General features: G+C 43.3%; 1 protein-coding gene across 4 annotated transcripts in view; it reads right to left on the bottom strand.

Moving 5' to 3' along the window:
- Myom1 (myomesin 1) overlaps positions 1-17,995 on the bottom strand; it is a 119,464-nt gene that overhangs the window by 60,236 nt on the left and 41,233 nt on the right. For 2 of the 4 annotated variants that reach the window (XM_037210185.1, XM_028874074.2), the window contains exons 11-15: positions 14,024-14,165; positions 11,037-11,236; positions 8,561-8,617; positions 2,823-2,876; positions 1,863-1,987 (exon numbers count right to left, since the gene is read on the bottom strand). In XM_037210185.1, the coding sequence (XP_037066080.1) occupies positions 1,863-1,987; positions 2,823-2,876; positions 8,561-8,617; positions 11,037-11,236; positions 14,024-14,165 (578 nt within the window). The remainder of the gene's footprint in view (positions 1-1,862; positions 1,988-2,822; positions 2,877-8,560; positions 8,618-11,036; positions 11,237-14,023; positions 14,166-17,995) is intronic. The other 2 variants (XM_028874076.2, XM_028874075.2) reach the window with 1 other exon arrangement.

Raw genomic sequence — 17,995 nt, 5'->3', positions numbered from 1 at the left:
TACCAAGCCTCACTATCTAAACTTGATCTTGAGACTCACATGGAGAGAGGAGAAAATCAACTTTCATAGTTTGTCATCTGGCACATGTGCTACTATGGGCATGTATGTTTGTGTGTGTGTGTGTGTGTGTGTGTGTGTGTGTGTGTGTGTGTGTGGTGCATTTGTATATACATAAATATATCTATATATAATTTGCATATTGAGAGCTCCACGTGTACTTGGGTTGGTCAACACCTTGTTGTGGAGTGGGCAGATCTCATGGGTACTCATTAGTTTTTGGTTGGGAGTGAAGGGAATAACCACTGGTGAGGCACCTATGTTCTTATACACAATCCCTCAACCTTGCTCCTGCAAGCAACCCTAATGAAATCCATTGAGTTTCCAAAAACCCGAACAACATTAATAACAAAACCTCTAAAGACCAAACAAGCCATGAAAATAGAAGGGGAAAAAGAGGGGGTTTCAGCAGGAGAAGGAGGAGAGAAGGTATGAGATGCACAAAAAAAAATGCCATAATGGAATTCATGATTGCATATAATCAATATATTCTAATAAGGTGTTCAAGTTTGTATATTGGTCAGGCCTGGTGGCACAAGCCTGTGATCATAGCTACTCAGGGAGCAGGATATGATTACAAAATGGGGGGTGTCAGTCAGAGCAGTGGCCTGATGTGTATGAACCCTGGGTTCAGTCCCAGCACTTAAAACACATGGTATCTGTACACTGTTTTTATATTGTTTGCATATATCTCCATAAACCTATATTCCTCAGAAGTGGACCCACTCATGGTAACTGTAAGGGAAGGTGATCCAACAGTTGTTCTAAAACTGAATAATCAAAAGTGCAGTCCAGATGGAAGGGGAGAACTGAGTGCCAGACAGATACTTTTGTGAAAAAAAAAATCTTTCTATGTAATTTTGCAAAGGTGAAATTTTAAAGCACAAACACTAGCCTCATTTTTGCTAACAAGAGTGCATTACTCTGAATAGATACATAAATGTTTCTACATACCAGGGAAACACACCTTCTCGATTAAATCCTGATCTCAGTTTTGTGACAGTGGGGACTGAACCAGGGGCGTCACAAATCTAGGCAAGTGCCCTCCACTGAGCTACGGCCCTTACACCACAGTCAAAACTCGGTGAGCAATGGACTTGATACTTCATGTTACAAATTCTTCTTAAATATCTTGGGAAGGAGGGCTTCTGTTCCCTGCTATCTGTGGATTCTCGGGCATTTCTACACTTGGCACCTCCCACTTGCTGCTCTCAAGTGCACATCAGCCCCCCTTGGACATGGCTGCACGGTTGGCCCCCACATCACCCTCACCCAGTTCGTTTTCTTGTACCGTCCTCTAAAGTTCTGACCCCCAGCATGACTCTAAGGTATTTGGGGGAAGGAATTCTCCAGTATCTCAGACTGTGCCGTCACCCCTAACCCCACCCTGTTGTGTATTTAGAGGGCTGCTTCACACAGTGGTGTATGAAGGCGTGCTGGCTTCACCTACTGTTTGAAAGTCGTACAACTTCTCTGTTCCTCTTGCCGTCTACCCCCATCATGTTTCATCATCATGACAGAAAAACCAGCAGACAAACAGCTATGATGAGAGCAAGTGAGAGAGAGGACTGCTCTAGAGAACACCACCATACGGGCAGTCCAGGAACACGAGGGAATCTCAAGGCGCCATGATAAAGTTCTATGGGTTATATATTTTTTCAACAGAGACTTTTCATAATCTGTAAGAATGTGGAGAGTTTAGATTATTCCTGCTGCCGCCCTCCTTTACTGCATTGTGATCAGAAGTCAACGTGACTTAAGAAGACCGTTAGGAGGTGGCGTAGGTGATAACGCTGGGGTCTTACCTTCTCTACAAAGTACATAATGCCCTCGTGACCACGCTGGCCAGGAGGTTTCCAGCTCAGCACTACGTAGCTCCGGGTGGCCTCAGTGACAGAGAGGTCTGTGGGGGGGCCGGGAATGACCCCCTCTGAAAAACAAGAAGGTAAAGTGAGGTGCACATATTCAGGGGAGCTGGGGACACATGGAGAGCCACAGTGCCTCTCTCGTCCTGGCTCCACCGTATAAAGAATCCTTGTCTCTAAGCTCTTCTCTAAAAAACTAATAATAACAATAAATCATTCATTCGATTATTTGGAGGTTATTAGCATACAGACAGACCGAGGGGACCTGGGACTGGGCTCATCTTTATATGATTAATAGCTGAACTGATGAAGGGAGAAATCAAACTGTGCAAGGCAGTGTGTGCTTGGTTCCAAAGCACATAAAGTGCAATCTGAAGTCTAGAGTGGGCCATGAGATGGTGGGGTTGGTTTCTGGGTCAAGGTCAAAAGCGTGGGAGTCACACGGTATTCACTGGATCTACCTCACAATCACAATTCATTAGAAAACGTCTTCCCTCCCTTCCTCTTTTTTCCCTCCTCCCCTCCTTCCATCCCCTCCACAACAGTTGAATTCCCTGCCACTTTGAAAAGATTTGTTTCCTCAAAACAATGCTCAAAGGCATTTCTACAAATTTAAAAATATCCAGCCTCCAGCAATATAAACTCAAAATATCTGGTATTAATGAAAAGGGAAAAAAAAAACAAGTATGTATGAAAGCAAGAAAATAAAGCCAATATTGAGGGGGAGAGAACTAATCATTAGTAACAAACCCAGAAATGCCCCAGAAGACAAAATCAGTATCATCTGTGACTTGCTAAGCAATAATTAGTAGACAAGGACACGGAAGTGGCTACAGATATAAACCATGGTGATAAACATGCCACGCGTTCAAGAGGATGAAGACTGAGAGGACACAGCACCAATGAGCTGAGAAACAATTCCAGCTGGTTTCAAGTGGCACATAACTGAAAGTCCTAAAGTAGAGGAGAGAGAAAGGAATACATAAAAAAAAAAGTATTTAAAGCAACAATAGTGAAACCTCTTCCAATCGGATGACAGCTATAAACCCACAGACCTGCCAAGCAGGCTGAGCCTAAGCACAATATATAGGAAGAAAACCACTGATCCACATCATAATCAAAATTCTAAAACCAGCGACAAGGAGAATATCAGAAGCAAGCAGGGGAAAAGATGTACTACAGACCCAAGAACAAAAAATCACATTGACAATAGTTCTTGTTACAGATCTGCAGCACAATGAACTAAGTCTCCCCCCCCCCCTGTGTTTCTCTCTGTCTGTCTCTCTCAAATGCTCCATTAAACAGATGGTAGGATTCCAAGCCTCTTTGTGATACTGCCAATCTTGTCAGGAATGGGACACGCATGAGAATTTATTGACATTTTATTGATTAAAATGAGAATGCAGCTATTACATTTCTTAAAATAATTTAATATCTAAATATATCTAAATATAGGTAACTATGAAAGTCGTAAATAGTCTCATGGATGGTGGCTATTTTCCTAAAAAGTTAGGATGTCTTTATTCCATAATGACCCCAAGTGATTTCATCTAGCCACCGAAGACTGACTTAAAGTGTCTTTATAAAAACACAGAAAAATCCATGCCACTAAAAGAAACTACATGATTATTTGTTAGCTGCAGAAATAACTACAGTGTTCTGGGAAAGCCTACCTTCTGTGACGGGCTGTCAGAAACTGATTGTTTTTGACCAACTTAATATTTGAATGCCTAAACATCAGTTTAATCTAGTAATTTACTTAAAGTGATTGTGTTTCCCATGGGAAGAAAACTCACCAATTTGTCAAGACATTTCCTTTCCAAATGGCATTGTTAAGACCAAATACGCATGACCAAGAAAGAGGAGAGAATCTGTTACACTTTCTTACGTAAGCATTTTCGTCATCGTAGAAGCATTGATTTTCAGTGAGAGTGAACCATGGCCCCCAAGGCCTTTAACACCAGGCTCTGCAGCTCTCAGCAGTGCCCTCTTCATGGGAAATTAAATTAGGAAGCTACTCTTGGATTCATTCATTTTCAACAAACCAACTCAAGAGAAAAATCTGCATTTCTAGGATCTTTGCCAGAGTTTTAAGTTTAAAGTTAAAATGTGCAAAGACTTGTTTTATTCTACAGGACTCACTGCTTCTGAGTTGGAGCATCATAGCATGGCATATGTTCCAGAAACATTTTCCGGGGGCCAGTTTCGGTGCTTTGTGCTCATGTGTTACCTTGTATAACACATTCTGAGCAACAGAAGCTGTTCTCACCAGCTCCTCTGCTTTCTTAGGTTAAATGTCACTTTTATTACCTTTTAGTTTTTCATTTATCTTTACTCTGGCTGTTTCTAATGTGCTGGGATAACTTTTTTTAAAGCTTATTGTCTGGTCCATGCAGTTTTTTAAAGACCTGTAAAACCTCCATACACTGCTGTGACGTGAGACCGCCCCACAGACACTGCTGTGACGCGAGACCTCCCCACAGACACTTGGCATCGGATCCACGGCTCAAGCCTTTGCCACTGCCCCTCAGCTAGACTAAGTTCTTCAAAGTACTGAGTGAAAACTGTCCAACTAGGATTCTGTATTCAGTGCAGATACAGTACAAGAATGAAGGTCAAACAAAGACCTTTTCAGGCATACAAAAGGTAAGACAATTGCTGGCCAGAAAATCTGCACTAAAAGAAGGTTGAAGGGTGTGCTTCATTTGAAAGACAATCTGATCAAATAGAATTCTGAATCTGTACAATAAAAAGAGAAAGAAAAGAAGGGCATGGTGGCTCGTGAGTGTGAGATTAAGTATGAAACGTGAGGGAGAGAGGGAAGGAGGGAGGGAGGGAGGGAGGGAGGGAGGGAGGGAGGAAAACATAAAAAAAGTAGGTAAATATAGAAAACTGTTTTTCAGAGGGCTGGAGAGATGGCTCAGTGGTTAAGAACACTGGCTGCTCTTTCAACACTGGCTGCTCTTTCAGAAGACCTGGGTTTAGTTCCCAGAATCCACATGGTGGCTCACAACCACATCTAACTCCAGTTCCAGGGAATCCAGTGCCCTCTCCGTCTGGTGGTACCAGGCACACACAAAGTGCACTTACATGTAGTAGGCAAAACACTCATATACATAAAATAAACATGAATAAATCTTTAAAATAATGTTTTTTAAATAAAATTTTTTTCTAGCCTTTAAAATCTCTTTGAAAGATAGATGATTATTTGAGCTCAGCATAATATATTGTAGAGTTTATGATCTATACACAAATATAATGTATGACAACAGAGCACTAAGGAAGGGAAAAGGTGGGCTGAGAAAAGATAAATATCATAAATATCAAATATTAAACCCTAAAGCAAAGAATAACTAATGATATAATGTAAATAAAATGGAGTAACTAAAAATGTTCAAGTCCAAAGAAAAGAGAAAAGAAGAAAAAGAGAACCGGTATGATAAATAAAAATATGACAATAGATTTCAATCCAGTCATGTCAATCCTCAGCCAAGGTTCCGTGAGACTGCTCAGAAGGTAAAGACACTTGCTGCCATGCCTAATGATCTGAGTTTGATCCCTGGGACCATGTCTGGCTCAAACTGTGGTTTTTATAAGTAACATATAGTTGGATCTCCTGCTTTTTTGTTCAGTTAGACAGTCTTTGTCTTTTGATCATTTTGTTTGTTTAAGACAAAGTATAGGGGCTGGAGAGATGGCTCAAAGGTTAAGAGCACTGACTGCTCTTCCAAAGGTCCTGAGTTCAATTCCCAGCAACCACATGGTGGCTCACAACCATCTAGAATGAGATCTGGTGCCTTCTTCTGGCCTGCAGGGGTATGTGTAGACAGAACACTGTATACATAATAAATAAATAAATCTTTAAAAAAAAAAAAGACAAAGTATATATCCCTGAAAACTCACTATATAGAACAACCTGGCCTCAAACTCACAGATATCTGCCCATCTCCGTCTCCCAAGGGCTGAGCTTAAAGGCAAAAGCGTACATTACCACACCAGGCTAGTCTTTGACTTTTAATTGAGGTGTTTTAACCATTTGCATTTCATGTTATTGTTTATTTATTTGTTGTTTGTTTGTTTGTGTATGTGGGTATGGGCATGCCTAGAATTCACCAGTTCACAGAAGGTCAAAAAACACGACCTTGGGAATTTGTTCTCTACCACGTGGGTCCTGAGAACTGAACTCAGGTTGCTGGGCTTGGCTGCCATCTCCTGTGCCGTCTCACCGATCCTAGATGTGAAGATGTCTAGCTGAAAACCTAATCAATGCAACTCACCAACTTAGCGGAAAAAAGACAAATAATCTCAGTAGATGCAGGAAAAGCACTTGACAAGCTCTAACACCCACACATGTCTGATATATACTCAAAAAAACAAAACCTGGAGCTTGGAACCTCAGAACCCATGTAAGAGCCAGGCAGGCACTGAGGCGGCCTGTAATCCCAGCACCTGGGATACAGAGACAGCGAACCCCAGGGCAAGCGTGCTAGCTGCACCAGTCAGAATCAGTGAGACCCTGCCTCATTAAAGAAAGTAAAGAGCAATCAAGGAAGTCACTCGCTGTGAACTCTCCACATACATGAGCACATATATGCACCTACACACATGCAAACATGCTTGAATCATACACACACACAGACATGCACACATGTGTGTGCACAGACACATACTATCTCCACAGTAATGTTAGATTTGTGGCAAATATCTAAGTGCTTTTCCCCTGAGATGTCTGATCTCACGGTTCCTCCTCAGTGCTCCTATTGTACCTTGTACTAGAAGTTCTGGCAAAGAATTCATCTTTATTCATAGATGACACAAATAAAACCCCAAGAATCTTCTATTGAAAATTCTCAGCCAGGCGGTGGTGGCGCACACCTTTAATCCCAGCACTGGGGAGGCAGAGCCAGGTGGATCTCGGTGAGTTTGAGGCCAGCCTGGTCTACACAGTGAGATCCAGGACAGGCACCAAAACTACACAGAGAAACCCTGTCTTGAAAAAAACAAAACAAAACAAACAAACAAAAATCTCAAATTATTTTGAGAATTAACAAATTAACAAGACTTCAGGACATAAGGTCAATATGTAAGTGATAATTATATTTCTATACACTTACATAAAAAATTAAAATGCAAAACAATGGAATTTAAAATATCAGACATATAAAATACAGATAAATCTGACAAAAATGTGCAAGACTCCTAAACAGAAATTACTACACTGATTACCTAAGCAAAAGGTGGCATTTGCTTTTTCACAAACTAAAGAACTCAACGTTGTTAAATGTCATCTTAGGCTCGGCAGCTTGGCAGAAACTGATAAGCTGATTTAAACTGACATGAAAAGACAAAGAATTAGGATAGTTACAACTCTGGAGAACAGTGGCACAAGATGAGAGAGCTCAGACTCCCTGACTCATACTGTAGTCAGACTGAGGAACAGAGGAAGACCGTAACAGCAACAGTAGTCATGGCAGTGCGATACCGATGCAGAGCAAATAAAGCTGGCTGTCGGAGATTCTAAAAGTAGATCCACAGGTGTGTGCTCAGTGGGATTTGACTGTGGTGCCAAGGCAAATTCCACAGGGAAAGATCTGCATTTCAATAGACAGTTCCAAACAACGACAGCCACACGCAAGTCACAATACTGACTGGGGTCCCCCACATAAGCCAGAAAACATTAATCTAGAGTAGGTCACTGACTAAAACGTAAGAGCAAATGCCATTTCAAGGGTGGGGAAAGAAAGGCGAAACACTCAGATTTAACAACAACAAATGCCAACTGACACAGCAATGGGACATGAAAAGATTTCCGATATTAGGAGAATACGAATCAAAAAGGAGGAAACATCACAACAAGCACGCTAGAAAGGCTAGAAAGCCTAGGGACCAGGGGTCTCTTGTGGAGTTTGCACACAGTACTGGTGCGAATGTCAAGTGGAACAATCATTTCCGGAAAAAACAGCAGCTCCTTTGCAAATGAAGCAGTCACGGATCCCAGAGCCCATCTATTCCACTCCTAGCGTCCACCCTAGAGAAGTGAATGCACACATCCACACAGACACATCTGGCTTACAGAAACTTTAGTGGGGCCTGGATGAATTGTGATTCATTGATCGACATATCTACATGAATAAATCACAAAGTAAGTATGCTGACCAAAGGAGACAGACAGAGATGAGTCCGACCCTATTTCTGTAAAACGTGGACAATACAAACTCTGGTGTCAGAAAGCAGGCCGGAAATGACCTGGAGATGGGGGAGGGGTGAAAGGAGCAACCACTGTCAGGAAGGACACGACTGGGGCTTAGACGTGGTGGGCATGTTTGCTGTTTTGACCACGGCTATGATGTCACATGTGCACACACATATGCACCGTTCATCCTATGACAACTGTACCACAATATGTCTTTGGGGCCTGGAGGTACAGCTCCCAAGGTGAAGTATGTCCTCGGCCTGCACAAGGCCCCAGGCTCAATCCTCAGCCCCACCTCTCCCACACGTGAGTCTCGGATGAGTTATTTCAGCTACCATCCCTTTCCAAAGCTTCACAAACAATAACACGTATGTTTTTTTTACAAGCAAAGCTAAATTGCACAGCAAAACACCCGCAGTGGCATCCGGAGAGGTAGAGTTTTTACCTGTGGGTTCCTCTTCAGTGACGATGATCTGTCCGGTCCAGGGTGCTGAAGGACGGCCTAGACAGGACAAGTGTAAAAGCTGCATGGTCACAAATGTGCTTTTGACTCTTTGGTAGACCAAGAAACTGGCTGAGTTAGTCAAACAGGTTCTAGTCCGCTTGCATGTCTTCCTAATGCATCTTTGTCAGCATGTCTATGGTGCTAGGGGAAGCATGGCCCCTGCCAGAATCTAGAGTCTCCCTGGACTGAGTTGAATTTTCTGTAGTTCTACTTATACAAGATAAGGGAGTAGCCTGTGCTCATGTAACGGCTCAGTACACAGCTCCCCCCGCACCTCAGAAACATAGGCTTTCCCATGCCCTCTTCAGAGACAACATGTTTGGGAGAAACATCGAGGACAGTCATAACCCAGTAGTTCTCTATGTGTTATCACGAAGGGCAGAGGAGACCAGAGGCAGATTAGGCGGGAGAGCTGAATGGGGCACCAAACCTTTCCTGTTGTGTTTTGAAAAGTGTTGTCTGTGGGAAGTCAGCTTAGGTCACAAGTAAGGAAGATGGAAGAGAAAGGTGTTTTTTGTTTTGTTTGTTTGTTTTTTCGAGACAGGGTTTCTCTGTGTAGCTTTGCGCCTGTCCTGGAACTCACTCTGTAGCCCAGGCTGGCCTTGAACTCACAGAGATCTACCTGGGTCTGCCTCCCGAGTGCTGGGATTAAAGGCATGTGCCACCACTGCCTGGCGAGAAAGGTGTAATTTAAAAACTCCATCCTGTGGCTCTAAAAGCACGAAAAAGAGAATGGTGGGTGTGAGAGATGGGTCTGCAGGTGAAGGTGCCCGCTGCCAAGTCTGGTGACATGAGTTTGAGAACTGGAAACCACGCAGTAGAAGGAGACAACCAACTCTTGATACTTGGTTGTTCTCTGGCTTCCATATGAGCACTGTGGCATGCATGCCCACATACACACACATATACCCATCTACACATACACCCATATATACAAACACACACATATACCCATATACACATATACACACACTCATATAGGTAGGTAGGTAGGTAGGTAGAGAGAGAGAGAGAGAGAGAGAGAGAGAGAGAGAGAGAGAGAGAGAGAGAGGATAGACAGACAGACAGATAGACAGACAGATATGATAGATTGTTTAGGAAAGAAAAAATAGTTCAATCTTGCTTTACTTGGGGCACTTTTCATCTGTGTCTGTAGGAAACAGGAAGGTAGCAAAGAAGACAATGTGTTTCTCATTCACAAAAATCTGGTTTTTACTGGAATTCATAAAACAGGAGCAGAAGCATGAGATGGAACTGACTAATTTAACAGGGAGGGGAGTCTGAATGCGAGACTATTTTCCTTGGGGGGTTGTGAGGACATGAAAAGTAACTGAAGTAAATAATAAAACTGTAAATATGGAATGGACCTGTAATCCTCCACATGAGCTACCTCCCACTCCCGAGGGTATTTGACAGCATCCGGAAGATTTTTGGATTATAACGGGTAAATAACACCACCGGCAGAGACAAGGGCTGTCGTAAGCATCCTACGTGATATTCCCTCAGCTAACAACTGCTGGCCTAGTGTGTGACGAGGGCTACTGGGACAGACATGTTACTGTCTAGATCTTCTTATGACATCATTTTATGGTCCCCTGTATTGGGGATGCCACACAGGTTCCCATTGAAGGTTTAAGTTACATACCATGGCTTTGACATTCAGGCTTGGAAGATAAATAGATGAAATGATTATTATTTTAAAGATTTTTTAGATTATATTTTAATTGTGTGTGGGGGTGGGTGGGTGTGAACACACGCGAGTCTGTGTATGTGTGGGTACACGTGACTGTATATAAACCCCAGAGCACATATCGAGGTCAGAGGATAGTTGCAGGAGTCAGCACCCTCCTTCAGTCATATGGGTCCTGGGCACTGAACTCAGATAGGCAGGCTGGGCAGCAGGTCCTTTTACCTGCTGAACCATCTGGACCACTGAAGATTTTTTTATATTATTACCTAAATAGACCTCCAAATTTGGATCAGATGTAAATTTGTTTCTTAATCAACATGGAGAAGCTCACAGGGTTGGATAGTAATGCTTGGACAGAGACGGCAAGGTCAAGAAATTCACTTTGAACCATCAACGCAGTTATATTTGGAACACACTAATAATGCGAATAAAAAAAATGGTCTTTGGACTATTTGTTCCCATATTTCATTCCATACCTAATGTTTAGAACACAGATACACTTTTCTGAGTAATTTTTTAAAAGATAAAATAAAATGACGTTTTTAAAAAAAATGAATCAAAATCAAATATTTTTTATGTTCTTGGACTAACCCGAACCCCACGATTTTCTGACCACCAAGAGATGCTGTATGTTTGCCTCCCTCTAGTGGACGGAGGAGGAACTGCTTGCGGTGACACCGATCGCAGTATTTTTTTAAAGGCTCGAGGATGATGAACAGGGCTTACTTTTAAGTCTAGCTTTCTCAGCCGGATCCAGGGCAGCCACGGGCTCAGAAACTCGAGACGGCAGGCCTATTCCAGTTTTATTCACAGCTCGAACTCGGAATATGTAGGAACGCCCTTCTATCAAACCAGTGACTGGAAACCGGGCAAACTTCACGGGTGTGTCGTTACATTGAGACCAGCTGTCTGTGCCCACCTCACACCTGAGGGAAAGAGGGGTTAGCACGAGTTACACCGAGTGTGGCCAAGTGCAGAGGGCCAAGGCGCAAATCCACCTGTCGCTGCAGACCTTCCCTGTGTCAAAACACGCCGCGCCTGCATGGCTTGTTAGGTTTAGACTCAAGTTCAATGTGTCCTTTAATTTCTTTCTTTTAAAAATTCCAATTAAGAGAGAGAGAGAGAGAGAGAGAGAGAGAGAGAGAGAGAGAGAGAGAGAGAGAGAGAGAGTCAAAGGACAACTTGAAGATGTTTCTCCTCTATCATGTGGGGTTATATGGGCATCCACCTTTATTCACTAAGACATCTTACCTGCCAGCAACCTGTCTTTTTTACAGGAAGAAGGAAGCCTCTGCCCTTCCCTGAACAAGCAGCGGAGGGGTCTTGTGTGTCAAAAAGAGGGGTTAGAGATGGGGTAAGAAAGTCGTGCAGGGATCCAGAATCTTTTGTGTTTTATTTTTTAGTGTGTATGGGTGATTTCGCCCACACGTATGTCTGTGCACCTCTTGTGTGCCTGGTACCTGCCAAGGACGGAAGACGTTGTTGGATCGCTTGTAACTGGAGTTACAGACAGTTGTGAGCTGCCATGTGGGTGCAGGGACTTGAACCTGGGTCCTCTGGAGGAGCAGTCAGTGCTTTAACCATGGGGCCATCTCTCCAGAATCTTTATAGAGAGGCTTAGGGGGATCCCTCACTCATCTCCCTACTGACAGCTTTAATTCCACTGTTAGTGATTTCTTTGTCAACTTCTTTAGACATTTTCTTTTAAAAGCAGAATTAAAAGATAAGTGTGCAGCTGGGTATGGTGGTGCACACCTGTAACCCCAGGATTTGGGAACCTGAGGTGGAACAATCATGACCTTGAGGCTAGTCTGGGCTATACAGGGAGATTGCCTCCAAAAACTAAAGCAAACAGAGCCGAACAGAACAGAAAACTGTTTGTACTGCAGTTTGGGAAACAGCTCACTGTTTTCTGAGTTGATGATCTCTGTGTCCTGTGTGGGTACAAGGGTCAGGAGGTTATTGTAATATATTTGTTTCTTTTCTTTCTTCAACCTCTGGTCTCTCTCCAAGGTCTTGCTATGTAGCCCAAGCTAGTTTTGAACTCATGACCCTCATGCCTCTACCTCCTAAGTGCTGGGACTGCCTGCCATGCCCAGCCAGGCTTGTTTCTTTAACAGTGAGGCTGATGATTCCCACGGGGAGATGAAGTGCTTGGAAACTTACTTCTAATTGCCTGCTAATGTAGTTCTCGGCACCCAATAACAGAGTGAGGGAGCTGCTCAGGAGACCAACGTGATAGTTCATATGAGGCTACCAACCAACACAGCTTTAGAGATGCAGTGTTGGAGTGAACTGTACAGCATTATGATAAAGCAATTCCTTGTTTTTTTTTACCAATAGTACACAAGGCTTTTAGTTTGAAATGCATCCCCTGTACGGCATTATGTTCAAAATGTATAATTTTCAAATAGTTCTCATGGGAGGGCAATTCCAGGAGCCATATAAAATACAGAGGGGGCAGGTGTTCCCTTCCTCGCTCTCGTTTTCCATTCTTTGATATGGATAATGGTCGTTTTCTTCAACATTACGTAAAGTCCTATCAAATGTATCTGCAGTTCAAGTCTTCTGTCCACTTTCCTACATCTCTTCTCTGTAGAGTTTCTGGAGTTGCTGTTTGTGTGTGTGTCGGGGGGGGGGGGGGGGAGGCACAAAGCCGGGGGACTACAGCAGTTGTCCTAGACCTATCTCCCATGGTTCTGTCCCGATTCCCCCACTTCCCTGTTCAGACACTGCCACATTAGACCATGCTTCTTAACCTTCATGTGTGCAGGGGGGAAAAGGTGAAGGGTGTCTTCTCTAGAAGCTTCTATAGCATGTTGGAGCCGAAGAGCACTCACCTACAGTCGAGCGGGTATCTGAACGCTAGCTCTGGACTTCCTACCCATGTGACCTTAGGTGAGGTAATGTTTCCTTGCTGGCACGTGGCTTGGGCCAGCTCTTTCTTACTTGTAACAGCAAGGCCTGTTGTTTAGGACAGTGTCAGAGCAGATGGTAAATATTAGCCATGGTGTGCTTCCCCATAAAGACCAAGGCCAGAGAACAGAGTGCGCTGACTGCCTGTAACCTCCGTAAAGTTTGCAGATCCCTTGGCTGTTTGTCAGAGACAAGAAAGCAGAGCTGACAGCAGGAAAGGAGCTTCTGTAATCCTCCACATTCATCAGAAGTAAGTGGGGCTTCCATCTACGTCATGTCTACAGTTCAACACTATGAACTGATTATAAGCATCTCTCTGGAAGGTACTGAGCACACGGGGCATGCTTTCACTTACCGTTACGAGTATGAGTTACAAGTAATACTCTGACATAGATCATCTGCCTCTAATTGTTTCCACACACAAAAGCAAAAAGAATTGGGGCAACTATTAGAAGAGAAACTAAGTCAGAGAATCACATACTTGGGCCAATAATCTGAATTCATTGCTTGTATTACCCAAACCTAGTAGATCCGAATGTGTAAAATCCACAAATCTCAGGATCCATAAGTTCTGAAGACTGTAATCAGCAAGGACTCATAGGTACAAGTGTAGCCTAACACTGAATTTTTGTTACTATTTCTTATATAATATAGATAACTGGAAATCATATCATATGGTATAAGGAATTCATTTGTGCTCCTAAAGTCAGTACTCTTAAATAACTGTCATACCAGGAATATTGATGCTAAGTATATTGAATATCAGAATTCTGATTGATGTTAGGCCAAGCACTAACTTATCAATAAAGTATCCAAGGATAGGGCTCCCTCCATCCACAGCTGGCTGCTTCCAAGAGATTATGATGTAATCTTTGTTAGCATCCAAAGACACCACATCCAAGGGTGCTGCGGGGGCTCCTTCAATCTCTGCATCAGCATCTGGGGAGACAAGGGATCCCGTTACTGGCTCATCCAGGCTCTGCCAGCTTGGCAGACTGAGGTCATGGTGCACACACTTCCTACAGATCGCAGTAGCTACATATTTGGCTTCATAGAGCAAGCTTCAGATCTTATAATTCATCAATATAACAAGGTGTGCCTTTCACTTTTGTGGGAAGAACATTATGTTGGATAATAAAAAGGGCTCTGAAAGGAATCCATGGATTTTGTCTCCTCACCCTTGCTTCCCAGAGTATTCTAAAAATATTAATAAGGACATATCAAATTGGTGACTCATGACAGATATTCTGTTCTTAAGACATTGGTTGGGCAATGGTACCAAATCTCTGACAGGCTCCCAAAGGGACAGACATTCCCTCGTGTTACCTGAATGCACACACAAGAATAAAAACCATGGAGCTTTGACCACCATTAAGTGGGCGTTGCCCTTTGGAGAAGAAAACGTCTGCTATGACCGAATGTGACGGTCTATTTGATTGGATTGAGAGGCACGGACGAGATTGTTGAAGCACATCTGAGTATGTCGTGAATGTGTTTCCAAGGCCATTAGATGATGACAGCTCTGGCCCGATCAATGGTTTAGCCCAGTGATTGACAACTGAATAGATGATTGGTGAGTGGCAGACTGTGGAAGGTGGGGATTCGATGGATGAAGGAGGTCAGTGGACACATGTTTAAAAGGTTTGTCTTGCCCTGGCTCCTTCTTGCTACCACCCCTTCTTCTGAGCTGACACAAGTTGGACAGGTCTGCTCTACCACACATGCATCTCACCACAGGCCCTGGGATATGGGGCCACCCTACCACGGGCTGAAACATTTGACACTGTCAACTAATCTAAATCCTGTAAGAGAGCCTGGCAAACAGAAGATCAAAAACAAAAACAAACAAAAATCAACACATGTAATGATTGTTTCAGAACTGAAGACACTTAGGGAAAGAGCCCACATTTGAGTTTAGTAAAAGTCTGTGATAAGACAAGAAACAGAACATTGACTGTTTATAAAGTAAGTTCCCCAGACTGTGAGCCCTACCCTAACTTCCCAGAACTTTCAGAAGGAAAGGAAATAATAATATACCATCAGTAACCCTTTAAGTGAGAACGATCAAAGCCAGCCATAAGTCTGGGGGAAGGGTCCACACTGCCAGTTCTTCCTAGCGTGTGAACAGAATTAGTTAGGAGAGCCTGGGACACATGGGAGCCCTTACCCAGGAGAAAACACCCCTGCCAACTGAACAAACAATCTTTTCCTATGATCTATACTTCTGCCACTCTCGTGAGTTACAAAGGTCCTTTATATGACGGCAGAAACATTTGTAGACCTCTGGGTTTAGTGCTAATAGGTCTGCATTACTCGTGAAGCGCTCAGATGACTTGGATTTTGGACATTCTCTTTCATGTCCCATAAACCACCGGGGCATGTTCTCTGGGGGAAATGTCTTCTGCAGGCCCGCTAAAGGAGAATGGCACCAACAAATCACGGCCAAGGCTGAATTTAGAATCCTCGCATGCTATGCAACAGAAAACCAGTGCTTTCCTGCAAGCATGTCTCTCTCCTCACGGGTTTTGTGAGCAGGGTAGAGACAGTGATGTTGCTGATAGAAGGAAGAGCAGAGCAAGAGCTGATGCTGATGCTGATGCTGGTGTCGAGTGCTGATGCTGATGCTGGTGTGTGCAGGTACCAGAAGGGGCGCCACCCTCGAGGGGGGACAGCAGGCAACAACACAGACACACCCTTGTGTCAAAGGCCTATGACTCCACGCACTGATGGAGCAATTCCCATGTTGACAGAGCAGTCTAGTTAGCTGAACAGCCCCTGTATTTGGTGTGTGACACAAAGCAGGGACACACTGTAACAGACCATGGAAGACAGGAGGTGTCCAGAGAGCCACGGTCAGTATTGTTTGTTTTTTTTTTTTCTGAGACAGGTTTTCTCTGTGTAGCTTTGCGCCTTTCCTGAAACTCACTCTATAGCCCAGGCTGGCCTTGAACTCACAGAGATCCTCCTGCCTCTGCCTCCTGAGTGCTGGGATTAAAGGTGTGCGCCCAGCACGGTCAGCATTTTTCTAACACAGTTTGCAAGATGTCACTCAGGGGGTGGGCTTGATGATCTGTTTAGTTATTTAGGCATTCACTCATGCATGCATTCAGTCATTCATTCATCCACTCATCGCCACCTCTAGACCACAGCCTCTATGTGCTGACCCTGAGGAAACACTTCCCAGAAAATTCTGCCTCAGTGATACTGGTCTCTTCTTAATCATAGCTGATTCTCCAGCCCCAGTAACTCCACGTTGCTTTTTGGTCACGGTGTTTCATCACAGCAATAGAAACCCTAACTAAAACTGTACTAACACAGAAGTTAAAAATAAGTATTGTTCTTGTTCTCGAGAAGGTGCGATACACTGTGGGGAGCCAAGTATGCGCGGAATGTCGGCAACACAACTGTGGAGCGTCCTCACACGTGTCCGGTTTCCAGCAGCTGATGCTGTCCTGATCTGGCCCCAGTGCCCACCCAGCCAACATTTACTTCTGTTTAACTTCTGTCCTCCTCTCTCCCAACCTCCAAATAGCTGAACTTTTTGTAGGCTGATAAATTGAGTCCAAGATTAGCCTGGTACTTGTTAGAGTTTGGCCTCAGACATAGGCAAGTAATAACCTTTTTCAAAATGTTATCTTTTTGTTTATATTTATTATAAAGGTAGCACATGATTATAAACTAAACGATAATCAAGAAGGTTAAAATCTCCTTTAACTCTGTAACTCAAAATAATGACTATTGACATATTGGCCTAAGCCTTTCTAGATTTGTTTTATTTTATACTTATAAACTAAAGGATGATTTTTTTTTTAGATGTGTCTTAATATATAGCTTAGGCTGGCCTAGAATTGGAAATTCTCCTGCCTTTGTCTGATAAATGCTAGGATTATAGGTGTGTGCCAATACATCTAACAAAAATAATGACTATTACTATTTGTAGCCCAGGCTTGGAACTCACTATGTAGCCCAGGCTGGCCCTGAACTCATGATGATCTTCCTGCTTCACCTCTCCTGTTCAAGGATTACAGTCATCTGTGACCACATCTGGATAAATATGATTATTTTTTAAATAACCTGGGTCATGGTCTTCATGAAAACTGCTTTTTTTCTTGACATATTTCAATAAGTATAGGTATATATCATTAGTTTTCATTGCTTTGTAGTATTTTACTGTTTGTGTGGAGCATGAGCTTTTTATAGTTATTCACATATATTTATGCCTCCTTATTAAAATATACCTGTGTAAAAAGACATTTTATTTTACTCTTCTCATATCAGTGAACGTCTGGATTTCTCCAGTTTTCTGTGATATTTGTCTTTACCTTGTCCACTTTGTCCTGGAGCTGGAGAAGTTGGACAGTGTGCTTTAAACACATAGTCGCACAACACCCTCAGAAACTCTGAAGCAATTCATAGTCACAGGAGAGCCTGTTCCTGTATTTTCCTACCCTGGTAGAGTTGTTTTTATTATGTGTGTTGTATGTATGTATGGGTGTGTGCACGTATGTGGGTAGGCACGCATATGTACACACATGTATGGAGTCCAGAACTCAAGGAGTGGTGTCTTCCTCAGTTGCTCTCCATATTGCTTTTGGAGACAGTGTCTCACTAAACCAGGAGTCTATGGAGTCAGCTAGACTGGCTTTCAGGGGTCCACCTGTCTGTCTCTGCCTCTGCCCCAGCCCCATGCCCAACGCCCTCCAATGCTTAGGTTATGGATGTCTGCTGCTGCACCTGGCTTTTACTTGGGCGTTGGGGAATTAATGTGT

The sequence above is a fragment of the Peromyscus leucopus genome, chromosome 13 (assembly GCF_004664715.2).
Source record: "Peromyscus leucopus breed LL Stock chromosome 13, UCI_PerLeu_2.1, whole genome shotgun sequence".
Taxonomy (NCBI): domain Eukaryota; kingdom Metazoa; phylum Chordata; class Mammalia; order Rodentia; family Cricetidae; genus Peromyscus; species Peromyscus leucopus.
The sequence above is the reverse complement of the archived record's forward strand: the minus strand, read 5'-3'. Positions and strand labels throughout refer to the sequence as shown.